Below are 20,804 nucleotides of genomic sequence, written 5' to 3' on the forward strand. Positions count from 1 at the left end.
CTTCAGAACAGTCTTAGGAGGTTGGCATTATTCTCTAGTTTTTACAGACAAGGAAACTTAAGACACAGAGAAATTAAATAGTCACAGAGCTAATGAATCAAACAGTCTGAAATACAGATTTGAATCCAGATAACCTGATTTCAGAGTCTGTGCCCTTCATCGTCTCTACTCTATTTATACTTCTATCCTGCCTGTAATTTTCTTTCGACTGTCTGCTTTGCTTTGCTATTATCTGTCCCTAAAAGTCTTCATGTGTATTCAAGCCTTCCATCCTTAATCTTGATTCATGCTGATCAGTCCCTTCTCTCTTTTTCTTTTATGGTTGCATTTATTGGTCTTATAGTGGATAGGTATGTTTGCCTTCTTCTTAATTTGACTTATTCACTTTAAAAATTACACTATAACGTGTAATTCAGTGCAGTATGCCCAAGAAGCCCTCAGAAAATAATTAAGTGAATATCAATCATCACTAATAGCCAAGCAGTTCAAAGGTGAAGAGATGAAACAGAAGAAACTTCTCACATCTGTTATTTTGGTTTGCTGTTTTGTGCTTTACTTACACTCTGTTACTTTATGTGGTTGACATGCTTAGCACTGGTTTCTTTGAAATACTTCCTCAGTGTCTTGTTGTATACTATAAAATTGATCCTTTGCTGTTGTGCTGCTTGTCTGGATTCATCTAGAATCTGTTGTGTTGTTGTTTAGTCACCAAATCCTGTCTGAGTCTTTTGCAACCCCATAGACTATAGCCCGCCAGGCTCCTCTATCCATGGGATTTCCCAGGCAAGAATACTGGAATGGGTTGCCATTTTATTCTCCAAAGGATCTTCCCGATCCAGAGACTGAGCCTGCATCTCCTACATTGACAGGCAGATTCTTTACCGTTGAGCCACCATAGTTCTCTTCTTACAGTTTTTCATTCTGAGTGCTTAATAAGTCCTTGAGACATTCATTGATTCCTTTATTCTTCACCTTGTACCTATCAGCTCTGATTAAGGCACTGGAGGGAACTAGAAAGGCATATAAGACAGAATCCTTGAGCTTAAATAACTAGGAGATAGAATCACATAGTCTAATATTAGATATACATGTTACAGGTAAGGATATGGTTAGAGAAGGTGTCATCGAGATAAATTTCAGTGATATTGAATTAAGGTCATGAAGGATATGTATTAATAACTTTTTTTGAAAGGCAGAAATGGGGAGGAGGACTACTCCATGCAGAATGATGAGTACAGCATTGCAAATGTAAAATGAAAGGGTTGAATGTAGGTCAATTTGATTGAAAGATGTGGGATATTAATGGGCACCAACATTAGAAAAATTAAAGCTCTGATTATTCATTTAGTTTATTTCTTGAATGGCAGAGAGTTCACATAACTCGTTTTATTCGTTGCTTACAGTACTTGGTAATAAGGGCTTCCCTGGTGGCTCAGTGGTAAAGAATCTGCCTGCCAGTGCAGGAGACCTGGGTTCGATCCCTTGTTTGGGAAGACCCCCTGGAGAAGGAAATGACAACCCAGTCCAGTATTCTTGCCTGGGAAATCCCATGGACAGAGGAGCCTAGCAGTCTACAGTCCATGGAGCTGCAAAGAATCAGACACGACTTAGCAACTAAATAACAACTGGTAATAAAGATAAAATTTTAGTTTTGTTAATTATTCCGTTTGTGTCTTCCCTCATTATAACGTGATTCTTTAAAAAGGTATAAAAATGGATTTTCTCAGGAGTCATATTTAGGGTAAGATATTAAACCATCGGTTTTACCACGCCTTACTCCAAACAAGTATCTCCAATTCTGCTTGTGACCCAGGGATGGTAGAGATCTCTTAGACCTGGACTCTCCAGAACTGCTGTGCTGATGAGGGGAGGTCGTGCTATGCATTTTAGGGATAGGTGTGACTTTTAATAAAAAGAAAGGATATGTATCTCTGAGGCCCAGGGAAGAGAGTGGGCAAAAATTTACTGACAGTTGAGTATTAAGAACTTTTCAGGGCTTAGGAAGTCAGCATGAGACTTGACTTGAGATGAGGGTTTGTGGAGAGTGAGGGTGTAGCAAGGTCAGTTTATAGAGTGCGTTTTCTAGTGGCAAAAGGCTAAGTGATACTTTAGAAATTAAAAAATTAGTAAGATAGTTATTGGGAAGATTAAATACAGCAGAAGCAGTTTGCTCAACATTGGAAGTAGAGCAGAATCTCAATAAATATTAATTCAAAGTACCATTGATTGAATTTATGTTTTATACATCTAAGAATCTATTATATAGAATAAGAAATGAAAATCTTGTTGAGAGATGAATGTTAGTTCTCATTAAAGTACTTCTTTTCTGCCTGCTTCTTTGGAGAGAGTTGATATGTTGCAGCAACTAAAAATGTAAAACCCTTGAGCAACTAAATATAATTAAATACAGGTGTTGACTCTGGGTTATAATTCATAACTTTCAAGTGACTTTAAGGATTCCTTAATGATGTGAATGTCTTAATTATTTACAGTATAAGTACAATACCAGTAACTATTAGGTAGAATTTTCTGGTGTTCTGTACATTTAAAAGAATTATATTGTATAATATTGTAATGTGTTGCTTCTGATCAGTTAAGTGGTATAATTAATAATCAAAGTCTTTTTTGCTTGCTACTACACTAATGTAAGCTCCAGTTTTTAATATTTTTCGTGTTTTTATGCCTGTGTCTTTTCTTCCACCTCATCCTTCCTACTTATGTTCATTTCAGTTCAGGTCAGTCGCTCAGTCGTGTCCAACTCTTTGCGACCCCATGAATTGCAACACACCAGGCCTCCCTGTCCATCACCAACTCCTGGAGTTCACTCAAACTCATGTCCATTGAGTCGGTAATACCATCTAGCCATCTCATCCTCTGTCGTCCCCTTCTCCTCCTGCCCCCAATCCCTCCCAGCATCAGAGTCTTTTCCAATGAGTCAACTCTCTGCATCACCTCATGCAAAAGTCCTGGAGTTTCAGCTTTAGCATCATTCCTTCCAAAGAACACCCAGGACTGATCTCCTTTAGAATGGACTGGTTGGATCTCCTTGCAGTCCAAGGGACTCTCAAGAGTCTTCTCCAACACCCCAGTTCAAAAGCATCAATTCTTCGGCGCTCAGCTTTCTTCACAGTCCAACTCTCACATCCATACATGACTACTGGAAAAACCGTAGCTTTGACTAGACGGACCTTTGTTGGCAAAGTAATGTCTCTGCTTTTGAATATGCTATCTAGGTTGGTCATAACTTTCCTTCCAAGGAGTAAGCGTCTTTTAATTTCATGGCTGCAGTCACCATCTGCAGTGATTTTGGAGCCCCCAAAAATAAAGTCTGACACTGTTTCCCCATCTATTTCCCATGAAGTGATGGGACCAGATGCCATAATCTTCATTTTCTGAATGTTGAGCTTTAAGCCAACTTTTTCACTCTCCTCTTTCACTTTCATCAAGAGGCTCTTTAGTTCCTCTTCACTTTCTGCCGTAAGGGTGGTGTCATCTGCATATCTGAGGTTATTGATATTTCTCCCGGCAATCTTGATTCCAGCTTGTGCTTCATCCAGTCCAGCGTTTCTCATGATGTACTCTGCATGTAAGTTAAATAAGCAGGGTGACAATATACAGCCTTGACGTACTCCTTTTGCTATTTAGAACCAGTCTGTTGTTCCATGTCCAGTTCTAACTGTTGCTTCCTGACCTGCATACAAATTTCTTAAGAGGGAGATCAGGTGGTCTGGTATTCCCATCTCTTTCAGAATTTTCCGCAGTTTATTGTGATCCACACAGTCAAAGGCTTAGTGATTCAGAATTTTTAAGGGTTATACTACACAATACTGACTCTATTTCCCTGTACTGTATAATATAGATCCTTGTAGCTTATTTATTATATATTTGGCAGCCTGTATCTCTTAATTCCCTACCCATGTCTTTCTCATCTCCCCACTGGTAACCTCTAGTTTGTTCTCTTTATTCGCAAGTCTGTTTCTTCTTTTTTTTTTTTTTAATATATTCACCATAATGTTTTGTTTTTTATTCATTACTTAAAAGCGTATTCTTTTTTACTTTATATGAACTCTTAGGATAAAATAGTAAATGAAAAAAATTAAGGTTTCTAAACTTAACTGACCCACTTTATTATATTTTCCTATAATAGATATATCTATTTGTCTCAGTATTGGGAATGATTCTTTACTTCTAGCATTTTGTTTGATTGCTTCCATTTAAGGTAACAACTTTGTGTTAAACTCCTAAATGAATCATCTGTAATTTGTTTAATTTTAGATTGGCCCCTCAGAGTCAGCCATATGTGGTTTTTTTTTTAATTAAACTTTTTGAAAACCTTGATCAACTTATGAATGTCAGAGGGATGGAAGTTTTTTTCCTCTTGGCCAGGATTTGGGGTGTGAGCCTTTTCCTATAATAAGAGAGTGGGAACAGAGAGGGGATGGAAAAGAAGCAAAGCAAAAGCAAATATTTTTGGCTATACCAGCTCATAGTTTCAGCATTAAGCTGTTAGCCTGTAACATAGACTGAACTGTTCTAGGGCCTTTTCTATATCTAATACAATAGGTTTTCTCCTGGAAAATAAAGGTCAAAGACTTTAAAAGGCTACTTTAAAATGATTTGTTATTGTAAATAACAGCAATCCACCAAGTCTAGTTTTGCTTGTTCCATTTATGCTACTCCATCAAGTAATTGACAGTTTATATTACTGGACCAACTAATTCCATGTTTGTGTGTGTTAGCTGCTCAGTCATGTCTGACTCTGTGATCCCATGGACTGTAGCCCACCAGGCTCCTCTGTCCATGGGGATTCTCCAGGCAAGAAGACTGGAGTGGGTAGTCATGCCCTCCTCCAGGGGATCTTCCCAACCCAGGGATTGAAACTGGGTCTCCTGCATTGCAGGCAGATTCTTTACCACCTGAGCCACCAGGGAAGCCCATTTCCATGTGTCTTCTTCACTGATAGGTTTAAGGAGACTATTTATTTTTGAAGTAAATATAATAAGTTGAGATGCTCTTCTCCCACATTCTTACTTGAGGAAGGTAATTAAAACTACATATCTTGTTTAACAGAGATAAATATTACAAGTTTGAGATCCAGCGATGAATTAGATTCTGGTTTTGCTCAAACTGCTTTTATTATCAAGATGAGAAGGAGCTTTATCTAGGTTTAGACTAGAATTTTAAAGTGCATCTATAAACCTGGGCTTAAACTAGACTAAACTAAATCATAGCATTTGAAGTGTGCAATAAACAGCTTTAACCCCCTCTCCCTTTTTAACTGCATAATTTTTATGAAGTTCAAGAATCAGCAAACTAATCTAAGTGATAGGCATCAGAATGGTGGTTATTTTGGAGGAGAGGAGCAATTTAACTGAAAAAGGAACATAAGTGAACTTTCTAGTGATAGATATGTTCTCTTTTTTTAATTGAACTATAGTTGACAATATTATGTTAGTTTAAGGTATACAACATAGTCAGTGTTTAGATACATTAGAAAATCACCGTAAGTCAAGTAACCATTTCCATATGAAATTATTAAAATATTGTTGACCATATTCCTTATTCTGTATATTACATTCTCATGACTTATTTATTTTATAACTGTAAATTCATACTTCTTAATCTCCATCGCCTGTTTCACCCAGTCAGCCCCATCCTCTGGCAGCCCCAGTTTAGTCTCTGTATCTAAGACTCTATTTACATTTTGTTTTGTTGGTTCGTTTGTTTTGTGTTTTAGACCTCATAAATGAGGCCATTTGATACTTGTCTTTGTGTCTCACCTATCATTATACTCTCTATATTCTTCCATGTTATCACAGATGGCAAGATTTTATTTATTTATGGCTGTAGCTACTCCTTTAACCTCTTCCTCCATACAATAAAGAATTGTTGTCATGTATAAAAAAATAAATAGGCACTGGTATTTTTCAGTTTTTATGAATAAAGCTGTAGATATTAAGTGAATTGCCAATGCAAACTTAGCTCTCTTCCCTTCTCTTTAAATATTAATGAGCTGTAGAATTATGAGGAAGTTGGACATCATAGTTCTGACACAAAAAAGGACTTTGCTTTGGAGAATGGATTAGAAATTTGATAAGATAAAGATTTTTTTGAGCAAGATATCCTTGTCTTGATTTCTAACATTTTATTTAATAGTTTATTTTTTACTGGTTTAAGAATGTGGCCCTTAGCCTTTCAGTGATTTTGGTGGGACTCTGGATTAGAATATAGATGATCATAACATTATTTGCCATGTAGGACACAGGATATTTTGGTGCTGTGACTAAGATTTAATATATTTGAGTAGTAACTGTTTTTTTCTACAGTCTTTTTCTAAAAATTTTTTTATTGGGGTATAGTTGATTTACAGTGTTATGTTAGTTTCATGTATACAGTAAAGTGATTCAGATATACATACATATATTTCCACTTTTTTAAAGATTCTTTTTCCATATAAGCCATTACAGAGTATTGAGTAGAGTTCATTGTGCTATACAGTAGGTTCTTATTAGTTATCTGCTTTATATATGGTAGTGTGTATATGTCTCTCGAAATCACTCAACTTATCCCTTCCCTTACTCTCTTACCTCCTGGTAACCATAAGTTTGTTTTTTATCTCTTTGACTCTATTTCTGTTCTATAAATAAGTTCATGTGTACCATTGTTAAGATTCTACTTACAAGCGATACATGATATTTGTCTTTCTCTGTCTGACGTACTTCCTCTGTTGATGGACATTTAGGTTGCTTCCATGCCCTGGCTATTGTAAATAGTCAGCAGTGAACATCGGAGTGCATGTATTTTTTCAAATTATGGTCTTCCCCGGATATTTGCCCAGGAGTGGGACTGCTGGATCATATGGTATCTATTTTTGTTTTTTAAGGAACCTCAGTACTGTTCTCCGTAGTGGCTGTACCAGTTTACACTCCTACCAGCGGTGTTGCATGGCTCCCTTTTCCTCACACCCTCTCCAGTCGTTACTGATTGTAGAAAATTTAGATTATCAAGGTTTCCATGACAGGTAGCAGTAAAGTACTGCAGTGAATCCTTAAACACATCTATGTGTTCTAAAATCTATTTCTGCATCTAGCTAGGGATGTTTTGCTTCTGAAAATTGAATATAACCCAGATATAAGTAATAATATAGCAAAACAGTATACTGAAGTGCTGAATATTCAAAGTATATTTTTATTTCTGAAGTCCTTCCTAGTTAGATCTAGCGTCCTAAAAGTATGGATTTATCCATCTTACTCAAATCTTTGTGAAATAAGACAGGCTTTGAATGAATTAACGAGTAATCAGTCTTCAATCCACTTATAATTGAAGATAGCCAAGTCATTTATGACATATTATACCAAGAAATAAATGTGATGTGCAGTGTCCAATACCATGTGGATAGTCAGGTGTATCTCACCAAGTTAAATATTTTGTGTTTTTGTCTGGCTCTTAGTAAAGAGGTACACAGTTTTTAAAAGTCAGTTTTAATATGAGCATTGACATTTTGCATTTATTCACTTAGTGAATAAATTTTGTAATAGAAATAATTCATTTAATAACTTAGAGAAGGAAATGGCAACACAGTCCAATATTCTTGCCTGGACAATCCCATGGACAGAGGAGCCCAGAGGACTCTTTATGAGTCCATGGGGTCATAGAAAGTTGGACATGACTGAGCAACTGAGCACACTTAATAACTACAATTTTTTTTTTGTTTATTTTATTGGCTATTAACTTAAAGTATACTGGAGTTAAACAAGGGAGTTTGGGACTGGAAATTCTGTTAATGAATGTGTAATAGAGGGTTAAGAGAAGAGAGCTAAGAGAGACACCAGTATTTATAGTGTGGTTATAGCAAGGAAAGGTGTAGCCTGAGAAGAAATGGCTAGAGAGAACAGAAGAAAATGAGGAGAATACAGTTGAAAAGAAGCAACGAAAGAGACTTCGTCAGTGCTCTGAAGTTAGATGCTAGTGAGAGGTGATATAAGATTCCTGAAGAATGGCTGTTAGATTGAGCATCATGAAGACAAATCATTGGTGTCCCTTTTTGAGACTGATTTCTCATAGCATGGTGGAGGCACATTCCAAACTGCTGTGTTTTGTATAGGAAGTAAAGAAGTGGAGAGGACAGGTACAGCTCGGAGCCAAGAAGTTTGGGTCTGAACAGGAGGAAAGAAAGCAATGGGTGGAAAGGGAATTAATGTCTGAGGGTGACTGACTTGACTGATTTAATATATTAGGTTGGCAAAAAAGTAATTGTAGTTTTGGACTGTGAGTTTTAAATCATTATAACTAGGCTCAAACACATTTTTGTTAATCAAAATAGGAGCCATTACAATCAACACATATTTGCCAATGAGAAGTAAGTTTGTTTATTCTTGTAGTGTAAAAGATCCTTGATTCACGCAACGTGATGATGGAGAACTATAGTAACTTGATCTCATTGGGCCATTCCATTTCTAAGCCAGACATAATTGTGTTATTGGAGGAAGGAAGAGACCCTGGATGGTTGCGAGGGAAGAAGCAAGAAGCTGGAATACAGATTTGGATTCAAGTTATAAAATAATCAGTGACAGAAAAACATTTATTTCTGGGAAACATTCATCTCTTTTTTTGCATCAGATCATTCATGGTGGTGAGGAAACCCTATGAAAAATGTGGGAAGGCTTTTTGTTGTGCCTCAAACTTTGCTCAACACAGAAGAGTTCTTACTGGAGCAGACTTCCAGGACTCCAAGATGGCGTCAGTTGTACCACTGAAGGAAAAGAAACTCCTGGAAGTCAAATTAAGGGAGCTGCCAAGCTGGATACTAATGTGAGATTTCATCCCTAAAGGCATTCTGGAGCATTTCAAAGCGCTTATTGCCAATATTACAACAAGTTAAACATGAAGAAAGGGAGTGTCGCTGGGCTTTCTATGGTGCCGGCAGGTTACATGCTTTTCAACTGTTGCCGTTCTTACAAGGAACTTAAACAAGAGCAGCCAAGCGAATACCACTGAAGAGGGCACGTTCAACATTCCCGGCCATGACCTTTGCCAGGCACCCCTGAATCCTTTCATAGCCTAATGGAGAATTAACACGCAAAAAAAGATGACTGGTTAAAAAAAAAAATCTCTCTTAGTAACTTTCAAATCAAGTAATATGAACTATAATCACCATTCTGTATATTACATCCCCATGAGTTATTTACTTTATAGTTGGAAATTTGTGGCTTTTGGCCTCCTTCACACATTTCAGCCACTGCTTCTGGCAGCCATTAGTTTCTTCTCTGTATCTGTGGCTTCGCTTTTATCTTTTTGTTCTTGATTTTTTTTTTCCCCCTAGTCCACATAAAAGTGATATCATACAATATTGGTATATATCTTTCTCTGTCTGACTTCACTTAGTATAATGCCCTCAAGATCCATCCATGTTGTCACAAATGGCAGGATTTCTGTCTTTTTATTATTTACTAATATTCAATTGTATACACGCCACATTAAAAAAAAAAAAAATCTCTTGATGATCTCTTGTTTCCATGTCTTGGCAATTGTAAAAAATGCTTCGTTGAACACTGGAGTGCAGATATATTTTCAAAATAGTGATTTTGGTTCCTTTGGGTAAATACCAAGAAGTGGAACTGTTGGGTTATATGGTAGTTTCTAGTTTTAATTTTTTGAGCAATCTCCATACTGTTTTTCATAATATCTGCACTAGTTGATATTCCCTCCAGCAGTGCAGGGCTTCCCAGGTGGCTCTCAGATGGTAAAGAATCTGCCTGTAGTGCGGGAGACCTCGGTTCGATCCCTGGGTCGGCAAGATCCCCTGGAGAAGGGAATGGCTACCCAGTCCAGTATTCTTACCTGGAGAATTCCATGGACAAAGCAGCCTGGTGGGCTACAGTCTGTGGGGTTTCAAAGAGTTGGACACACAGACACACCAGCAGTACATAAGGGCTCCCTTTTCTCCACATTCTTGCCAGCATTTGTTATTTCTTGGGTTTTTTTTTTTTTTTTTTTTGGTAATAGCCATTCTTACAGGTGTGAGGTGATCTTTTATTGTAACTTTGATTTGTATTTCCCTGATGATTAGTGATGTTGAGCACCTTTTCCTGTATTTATTGGCCATTTGTTTGTTGTCTTTGGAAAAATGTCTATTCAGAGCCTCTCCTCATTTTTAAATTGGGTTTTTTTGCTTTTCTGTTAAGTTGTATAAGGGTTTTTAAAAAATAGAGTCAATTATAAATCAACTATATTCCAATAGAAAATAAAAATTAAAAAAAATTTCATGATTCAGGATATGACTAACCCTTGGAAAGCATTTTCTGCGTCTTGCTGGTTATGGAAGCGTTTTCCCTGCAAACAGTTGTCAAGATGCTTAAAGAAGTGGTAGTCTGCTGGCAAGAGGTCAGGTGAACGTGGCAGATGAGGCAACAGTTTGTGGCCCAGTTGGTTCAACATTTGTATCATTGGTTGTGCAACGTGTGGTCAGGCATTGTCATGGAGAAGAATCAGGCCCATTTTGTTGACCAGTACTGGCTACAGGGGTTGCAGTTTTCAGTGCATCTCATTGATTTGCTGAGCATAATCCTCAGATGTAATGGTTTTGCCAAGATTCAGAGAGCTGTAGTTTATCAGACTGTCAGCAGAGTGCTGAACAGTGACCATGACCTTTTTTGGTATAAGTTTAGCTTTGGAGCTTCTTCTCAGTCCAAGCACTGAGCTGGTTGTCACCAGTTGTATAAAATCCATTTTTTGTCGCATGTCACAATCTAATCAAGAAATGGTTTGCCATTGAGTGTGGAATAAGAGAAGGTGACACTTCAAAATGATGACTACCTTGATTTTTGGTTAGCTCATGAGGCACCCACTTATGGAGCTTTTTCACCTTTCTGCTGCTGCTACTGCTGATAAGTCGCTTCAGTCGTGTCTGACTTTGTGCGACCCCATAGACAAGCCCACCAGGCTCCCCTGTCCCTGGGATTCTCCAGGCAAGAACACTGGAGTGGGTTCCCATTTCCTTCTCCAATGCATGAAAGTGAAAAGTGAAAGGGAAGTCGCTCAGTCGTGTCCAACCCTCAGCGACCCCATGGACTGCAGCCTACCAGGCTCCTCCATCCATGGGATTTTCCAGGCAAGAGTACTGGAGTGGGGTGCCATTGCCTTCTCCATTTCACCTTTCTAATTTGCTTCAAATGCTGAATGACTGTAGAATGGTTGACATTGAGTTCTTCAGCACCTTCTCATGTAGTTGTAACAGTATCAGCTTCAATGATTGCTCTCAATTGGTTGTTGTCAGCTTCCGATGGCTGGCCACTGTGCTCCTCATCTTCAAGGCTCTCATCTCCTTTGCAAAACTTCTTGAACCACCACTGCATTGTACATTCGTTAGCAGTTCCTGGGCCAGGTGCATTGTTGATGTTACAAGTTTTCTCAACTGCTTTATGACTCATTTTGAACTAAAAAAAAAAAGCTTGAATTTGCTTTTTGTCTAACACCATTTCTGTAGTTTAAAATAAGTATAAAATAAACTGCAAGTAATGTCATTAGCAAAAAACAAAGCAAGAGATGCATATTAAAATGATGTATAACATAATCACATCTATTTAAGAATGTGTTCCATATCAAACTGAAAAGTTCATCAGTGCAAAACTGCTGTTACTTTTGCACCAGCCTGATAGATTCTCAAGGCCACTTAAATATTGATGGGGAAGTATTAGTGAAAATGGAGATGTTTCAAATATAAGGGAGAGAGAGGCATGATAGGTTGAGGTCTCAGGAAATACAAAGAACAGTCTGTGAACAAACTTCATTGGAAGAGGATAAGATCCAGAGCAGAGGTAGTAGAAGGTAATGCTTTCCATTTTGCTTCTAGAAAGAAAGAAAAATTGCGGAAAATCCCCAGGATGACTTGCATTTTCTCTGTGAAGTAAGAAAGATTGGATCATTTACTAGGTAGCAGGAGAGAAGAGGAAAGCATTGGAGATGTGAGAGAAGTCAAGATGGTTTGAAAAAGATCGTTTGTTGGGAAAGGAAACATTGCAGGATTGCTGGGGGAAAGCTTTTTGTGATGGAATCCAATCTGAGCCTAGCTTATGGTTAAATTTCTCTTATAACACATCATTTAATAATGAGACTACACTATGGTTGGTATTATTTTCAGTCACTCATTTTATGTGTATATAAACAAATGTACAGATATAAAATAATTTCCATGGTAATAATGATTTTCTCCCTGTGGCTAGTCACTGCAAAACCAAAATTTTAAGTAAAACTTGTTTAAAGTTTTTCTGCAAGTTAAGCTTGTTTATTGTTTTAAAAATGAATGACTTTTAAAAATGACTTATTTTGTATGAACAATGCATGTTCATTATAAAGTAATACAGAAGAAATTAGTATTTCTGTACCAGTTGGGTGACCAGCATGCAGTTAGTCCATTTTTGTTTCAGTGTTTGTTTGTGCCAGCATGCTTAGAATGTGAAACTTTGAAAGTGGCTGTAATTTCAAAGTGGGCCACCTTGCTGACAGGTAGGATCTCTTTCAAAGACTGAGAAATCTTATGGTATTTTACCTTGTGTATATAATCCACTTAGAGTATATACAGAGAAGAATATTTTCAAAACCAAATGAACTGAACAATGCTCAGACTTAGCTTTCTTTAGTACTCCTCAGTTGCAAGAAGTAAGAGGATAGGTCCATGTTTACATCCTTTAGTCATGTTATTCTCATCTCTGATATATGGAGGTAATAGACTCTTGTGGAAAGGGATATAACTATCAAAATGTTTCTCCAAGAACCACTGTTTGTCAGAAGCAATGATCAGCCTTCTCTGCTTGCTTTCTTGACCACTAAACAGCATCTGACGCAGTTAAATACTTTCTTCTTGAAACATTTTCTTTCCTTACTCCTACTTTGTCTCTGACTTTGTCACCACTTTGTACTCTCTTTTGCCAGATCCTTTCCTATCAGACACCTGAGTTTTTGAGTGGTCTCTCTATATGATGTTGTCCAGACCCATAACTTTAAACACATCTGATAATTTCTAATTTTATATCTCCTGTCATGACCTTCCATCGTACCTGTAGTCTATTCTGTAGTACATGCCCAGTACAAACTTTCTCATCTTCTCTACAGCAGCAGTTTCATCTCACATTACCATTTATCTGCACCACTGCAATTACCCCCTAACTTAATCTTTCTGCCCTCATTCTTATCCTCTCCCTTAGAATCTGTTCCTCTTGGAGTAACCACAGTGGCTTATTTAGCTCATAAATCATATATCATCATGCTACTTTCCCTTTATTTAAAGCCCTAATCAATGGCTTCCCATTATAGCTAGAATAAAACCCAAACAGCCATGGTTACAAATGTTGGTGAACTGCTCTGCTTCTCCAACATCAATTTGATTCACCATTGTCTGCTGTGGTTCACCCACACTGACCTTATTCCTACTTCTTAGAATTCTCTTCCTGTAGGTCTTCACATTACTCCCTCATTCTGTCCAGCCCAATCTCAGCTCCAGTATCATCTCCTTGGCGAGGAGTCTCTGACTGTCCTAGTTCAAGTATTGCCCAGCAGTGCTGCCCCCTCCCCTCCACACACACATGCTCTATCACATTACCCTATTTTATATAGAATAGTACTAATATGCAATGGCAACCCACTCCAGTACTCTTGCCTGGAAAATCCCATGGACGGAGGAACCCGGTAGGCTGCAGTCCATGGGGTCGCAAAGAGTCAGACATGACTGAGTGACTTCACTTTCATTTTCACACATTGGAGAAGGAAATGGCAACCCACTCCAGTGTTCTTGCCTGGAGAATCCCAGGGACAGGGGAGCCTGGTGGGCTGCTGTCTGTGGGGTCGCACAGAGTCAGACACGACTGAAGCAATGCAGCAGCAGCAGCAGTACTAAAATAGTTTTTAAAAATCAGATGACATCCCACCACTAAAATGACCATAGTTAATATTTTCAGACATTTCTTGATTTTACCAAAAAAAAGTGATCTCACATTTTTAATTTATTTAAAAAGGAAGTTTTGTCACAGTTTCCTATTTAAACAGTTTTAAATAGGAAACTTTGTAATTTAAGCGGAAAATTGGTATTACTTGCCAAAATTGAAGATAATAATAAATACAGTGAAAACTATATATTTATTGAATTTTCTAGCCTTTATAAGCTCTGAGGTGAGGCAAAAGCTCTGAGGTGAGGTGTGCTCTGTTGATAAAAAGTTAAATTTACAAATGTTAAACATTAAAGATCAGCAACATCAAACTGACATTTTCTCCTTGGCATAATCAGAAGGACTAAAACAGAATTAAAAGAGAAATAATTTGCTTATCAAACAATTCAATATGATATAGTATAATCTTTATGATGACTTCTTTACTGGTAAAGTATTTCCCCAAAAGAGAATTGTGATAGTAATTGTAACATTTTTTTATAATAATTGTTTTAGTTAATGTGAAGTTGAAATAACTTTCACCATCATATCAGATCAGTTCAGATCAGTCACTCAGTCGTGTCCGAGTCTTTGCGACCCCATGAATCGCAGCACGCCAGGCCTCCCTGTCCATCACCAACTCCCGGAGTTCACTCAAACTCACCTCCATCGAGTCGGTGATGCCATCCAGCCATCTCATCCTCTGTTGTCCCCTTCTCCTCCTGCCCCCAATCCCTCCCAGCATCAGGGTCTTTTCCAATGAGTCAACTCTGTGCATCAGGTGGCCAAAGTACTGGAGTTTCAGCTTTAGCATCATTCCTTCCAAAGAACACCCAGGGCTGATCTCCTTTAGAATGGGCTGGTTGGATCTCCTTGCAGTCCAAGGGACTCTCAAGAGTCTTCTCCAACACCACAGTTCAAAAGCATCAATTCTTTGGTGCTCAGCTTTCTTTATAGTCCAACTCTCTCATCCATACCTTACCACTGGAAAAACCATAGTCTTGACTAGACGTGGACTGGGGTAAAAAACATTCTGGTCAAAGTAAGAATTAGTGGGGGTGGGAGTGGAAACCTGAAAACTACAAAGTTTATTTTGCCCTGTTTTCAGGTGAATTGAGTGACATGAAATGATATTTCTCAAAATTAATATTTGAATACATTACTATGAAATTTCTTCTAAAGTACTAATTCCTATATCCTAAGAAAATAGTGTATGCCTCGGTTACTGAAAGAGTTCTAAGTACTGGATTCTCTGCTAAGTACTTTACATATATTATCTAGTTTAATCATACCCATCCTCTGAAAGGTAGAGATATCTTCATTTTAAAGATATGATACTGAGATCCTTAGAGGTTCAGTGATTTGTCTAGGATTTTATGACCGCAGGCCCATTAAAGCCCTTGTTCTTAACCAGTAGACCTTGTACTAAATAAAGATATGAAAGATCACTATAATGTGAGTATATGGTGATGTCTGTTGACCCAGGAGCATGCCTTTGGAAAGTAATCTCTAATTTTTTGGTTTTAAGAATGGGAAGTTGCAACCCAAAACTTATCAGTTCAGTCACTCAGTTATGTCCGACTCTTTGCGACCCCATGAACCACAGCAGGCCAGGCCTCCCTGTCCATCACCAACTCCCAGAGTCCACCCAAACCCATGTCCATTGAGTCGGTGATGCCATCCAACCATCTCATCCTCTGTTGTCCCCTTCTCTTCCTGCCCTCAATCTTTCCCAGCATCAGGGTCTTTTCCAGTGAGTCAGCTCTTCGCATCAGGTGGCCAAAGTATTGGAGTTTCAGCTTCAAAATCAGTCCTACCAATGAACACCCAGGACTCATCTCCTTTAGGATGGACTGGTTGGATCTCCTTGCAGTCCAAGAGACTCTCAAGAGTCTTCTCCAATACCACAGTTCAAAAGCATCAATTCTTCGGCACTCAGCTTTCTTTATAGTCCAACTCTCACATCCATACATGACTACTAGAAAAACCATAGCCTTGACTAGACAGACCTTTGTAGGCAAAGTACTGTGTCTGCTTTTGAATATGCTATCTAGGTTGGTCATAACTTTCCTTCCAAGGAGTAAGCATCAGCAGTGCTAAGGGGAAGGTTCATAGCAATACAAGCTTACCTCAAGAAACAAGAGAAAAATCAAATAAATAACCTAACTCTACACCTAAAGCAACTAGAAAAAGAAGAAATGAAGAACCCTAGGGTTAGTAGAAGGAAAGAAATCATAAAAATTAGGGCAGAAATAAATGAAAAAGAAACAAAGCTAAAAGCTGGTTCTTTGAGAAGATAAATAAAGTAGACAAACCATTAGCCAGACTCATCAAGAAAAAAAGGAAAAAGAATCAAAGCAACAGAATTAGAGATGAAAATGGAGAAATCACAACAGACAACACAGAAATACAAAGGATCATAAAAGACTACTATCAGCAACTATATGCCAATAATATGGACAACATGGAAGAAATGGACAAATTCTTAGAAAAGTACAACTTTCCAAAACTGAACCAGGAAGAAATAGAAAATCTTAACAGACCCATCACAAGCACAGAAATTGAAACTATAATCAGAAATCTTCCAGCAAACAAAAGCCCAGGACCAGACAACTTCACAGCTGAATTCTACCAAATATTTAGAGAAGAGCTAACACCTAGCCTACTCAAACTCTTCCAGAAAATTGCGGAGGAAGGTATAACTTTCAAACTCATTCTATGAGGGCACCATTACCCTAGTACCAAAACCAGACAAAGATGCCACAAAAAAAGAAAACTACAGGCCAATATCACTGATGAACATAGATGCAAAAATCCTTAACAAAATTCTAGCAAACAGAATCTATTAAAAAGATCATACACCATGACCAAGTGGGCTTTATCCCAGGGATGCAAGGATTCAGTATTTGCAAATCAATCAATGTGATATACCACATTAACAAATTGAAAGATAAAAACCATATGACTATGATGGAGATGCAGAGAAAGCTTTTGACAAAATTCAACATCCATTTATGATAAAAACCCTCCAGAAAGCAGGCACAGAAGGAACATACCTCAACATAATAAAATCCATATATGATAAACCCACAGCAAACATTATCCTCAATGGTGAAAAATTGAAAGCATTTCCCCTTAAATCAGAAACAAGACAAGGGTGCCCATTCTCACCACTACTATTCAACATGGTTTTGGAATTTTTAGCCACAGCAATCAGAGAAGAAAAAGAAATAAAAAGAGTCCAGATTGGAAAAGAAGTAAAATTCTCACTGTTTGCAGATGACATGATCCTCTACATAGGAAACCCTAAAGACTCCACCAGAAAATTACTAGAGCTAATCAATGAATATAGAAAAGTTTCAGGATATAAAATTAACACAGAAATCCCTTATATTCCTATACACTAACAATGAGAAAACAGAGAAATTAAGGAAACAATTCCATTTGCCATTGCAACAAAAAGAATAAAATACTTAGGAATAAATCTACCTAAAGAAACAAAAGACCTATATATAGAAAACTATAAAACACTGATGAAAGAAATTAAAGATGACACAAATAGATGGAGAAATATACCATGTTCATGGATCAGAAGAATCAGTATAGTGAAAATGAGTATACTACCCAAAGCAATCTATAGATTTAGTGCAATCCCTATCAAGCTACCAATGGTATTTTTCACAGAACTAGAACAAATCATTTCATAATTTTTATGGAAATACAAAGAACGTCAAATAGCCAAAGCAATCTTGAGAAAGAAGAACTAGAGGAATCAACCTGCCTGACTTTAGACTATACTACAAAGCTACAGTCAGCAAGACAGTATAGTACTGGCACAAAGACAAATATAGATCAGTGGAACAAAATAGAAAGCCCAGAGATAAATCCATGCACCTATGGGCACCTTATCTTTGACAAAGGAGGCAAGAATATACAATGGAGAAAAGACAATCTCTTTAACAAGTGGTGCTGGGAAAACTGGTCAGCCATTTGTAAAAGAATGAAACTAGAACACTTTCTAACACTGTACACAAAAATAAAATGGATTAAAGATCTAAACATAAGACCAGAAACTATAAAACTCCTAGAGGAAAACATAGGCAAAACACTCTCCGACATAAACCACAGCAGGATCCTCTATGACCCACCTCCCAGAGTAAGGGAAATAAAAGCAAAAATAAACAAATGGGACCTAATTAAAAGCTTTTGCACAATGAAGGAAACTATAAGCAAGGTGAAAAGACAGCCTTCAGAATGGGAGAAAATAATAGCAAATGAAGCAACTGACAAAGAATTCATCTCAAAAATATACAAGGAGCTCCTGCAGCTCAATTCCAGAAATATAAACGACCCAATCAAAAAATGGGCCAAAGAACTAAACAGACATTTCTCCAAAGAAGACATATAGATGGATAACAAACACATCAATAGATGTGTTGCAAAGTCACAGATGATCAGATATGCAGATGACACCACCCTTATGGCAGAAAGTGAAGAGAAACTAAAAAGCCTCTTGATGAAAGTGAAAGAGGAGAGTGAAAAAGTTGGCTTAAAGCTCAACATTCAGAAAACTAAGATCATGGCATCTGGTCCCATCACTTCATGGCAAATAGATGGGGAAACAGTGGAAACAGTGGCTCACTTTATTTTTGGGGGCTCCAAAATCACTGCAGATGGTGACTGCAGCCATGAAATGAAAAGATGCTTATTCCTTGGAAGGAAAGTTATGACCAACCTAGACAGCATATTCAAAAGCAGAGACATTACTTTGCCAACAAAGGTCCGTCTAGTCAAGGCTATGGTTTTTCCAGTGGTCATGTATGTGAGAGTTGGACTATGAAGAAAGCTGGGTGTGGAAGAATTGATGCTTTTGAAGTGTGGTGTTGGAGAAGACTCTTGAGAGTCTCTTGGACTGCAAGGAGATCCAACCAGTCCATTCTAAAGGAGATCAGTCCTGGGTGTTCTTTGGAAGGACTGATGTTGAAGCTGAAACTCCAGTACTTTGGCCACCTGATGCGAAGAGTTGACTCATTGGAAAAGACTCTGATGCTGGGAGGGATCTGGGGCAGGAAGAGAAGGGAACAACAGAGGATGAGATGGCTGGATGGCATCACCAACTCGATGGACATGAGTTTGTGTGAACTCCGGGAGTTGGTGATGGATAGGGAGGCCTGGCATGCTGCAATTCATGGGGTCACAAAGAGTCGGACACGACTGAGCGACTGAACTGAACTGAACTCAACAAACACATGAAAAGATGCTCAACATCACTTATGATCAGAGAAATGCAAATCAAAACCACAATGAAGTACCATCTCATGCCAGTCATAATGGCTGCTATCAAAAAGTCTACAAACACTTTTTGTAGTTTTGCTGGAGAGGGTGTGGAGAAATGGGAAAGCTCTTACACTGTTGGTGAGAATGCCAAGTAATACAGCCACTATGGAGAACAGTGTGGAGATTCCTTAAAAAATTGGAAATGGAACTGCCATACGACCCAGCAATCCCACTGCTGGGCATATACACTGAGGAAACCAGAATTGAAGGAGACGTGTACCCCAGTGTTCATTGCAGCACTGTTTACAATAGCCAGAACATGAAAGCAACCTAGATGTCCATTCGTCTAGCTGTGGTACATATACACAATGGAATATTACTCCACCATTAAAAAGAATGCATTTGAATCAGTTCCAATGAGGTGGATGAAACTGGGGCCTATTATATAGAGTGAAGTAAGTCAGAAAGAAAAACACCAATACAGTATACTAACACATATATATGGAATTTAGAAGGATGGTAATGATGACCCTATATGCAAGACATCAAAAGAGACACAGATGTAAAGAACAGACTTTTGGACTCTGTGTGAGAAGGCAAAGGTGGGATGATTTGAGAGAATAGCATTGAAACATGTATATTACCATATGTGAAATAGATTGCCAGTCCAGGTTTGATGCATGAGACAGGGTGCTCAGGGCTGGTGCACTGGGATGACCCAGAGGGATGGGATGGGGAAGGATGAGGGAGGGGGGTTCAGGATGGGGAACACATGTATACCCATGGCTGATTCATGTCAATGTATGGCAAAAACCACTACAATATTGTAAAGTAATTAGCCTCCAATTAAAATAAATTAAAAAAGAAAAATAAAATATATCTATCTGGCTGTAAAAAAAAAAAAAAGAATGGAAAGTTGTCCAAATGGCCACCAAACTGTCTGTAAGCTTGTATTTTACAGGTCTTTTAGACCTCAGTTGATCCCAGGGCTATTCAGTTTTGAAGGATAAATTTAATGTTCCTTTCACTTAATTTTTATCTTAATTTTTGGTCAATATTTTCAAAAATAAACTTGTTATTTGCATAATATGTTTCCACCTCATATATAAATGAATAAAATAGTGATACTGTCAAGCATGGGAACAACAATGCAGTTCAATTTCTATTGTCTATCTGGTTAAAATTGAGGGCTGAGATGAATAGATTGCCATTTAAAATCTGCTGATGCATTTATTTTAGGAATGTTGTTGAGGATATCACTATAATTACTCATTAGCCCCTACATCAAGATGGCTTTGTAAGAAATATTTCGTTCTGAGTGTCATAAGTTTTTTATTTCTGTAACTGAACTGACCATGTTTCCTTTGTTGATCTGACTGCCATATCTGATCTAACTTTTATTTTCAGTTTTCCTTTTTTATTTTGTTATTTGTATAAGATAATAAGAAGTTAATATTATGCTTCCAGGGAGACTTTTTTCATACTTTTTGGATATTCAGAAAATTTACCTAAACCATTGTCTGGTGTGTTTATTAGTAGGATATAATGTACCTCCTCATTTTGAACTTAATTTTGTTCATATGAATCAGATATATATTGATTGTTTGT

At 37.7% G+C, this 20,804-nt stretch overlaps 2 protein-coding genes across 2 annotated transcripts in view; both read left to right on the top strand.

The window, feature by feature from the left end:
• Positions 1-20,804, top strand: part of OLA1 (Obg like ATPase 1) — a 163,933-nt gene that overhangs the window by 72,956 nt on the left and 70,173 nt on the right. The gene's annotated exons all lie outside the window — the stretch shown is intronic.
• LOC129646274 (ATP synthase subunit f, mitochondrial-like) lies at positions 8,430-9,381 on the top strand. The gene is given in 2 exon segments (XM_055572193.1): positions 8,430-8,834; positions 8,837-9,381. Coding segments are annotated over 2 exon segments (369 nt in total). The 5' UTR covers positions 8,430-8,626; the 3' UTR covers positions 8,998-9,381.

Source organism: Bubalus kerabau, chromosome 3, assembly GCF_029407905.1.
Source record: "Bubalus kerabau isolate K-KA32 ecotype Philippines breed swamp buffalo chromosome 3, PCC_UOA_SB_1v2, whole genome shotgun sequence".
NCBI lineage: Eukaryota > Metazoa > Chordata > Mammalia > Artiodactyla > Bovidae > Bubalus > Bubalus kerabau.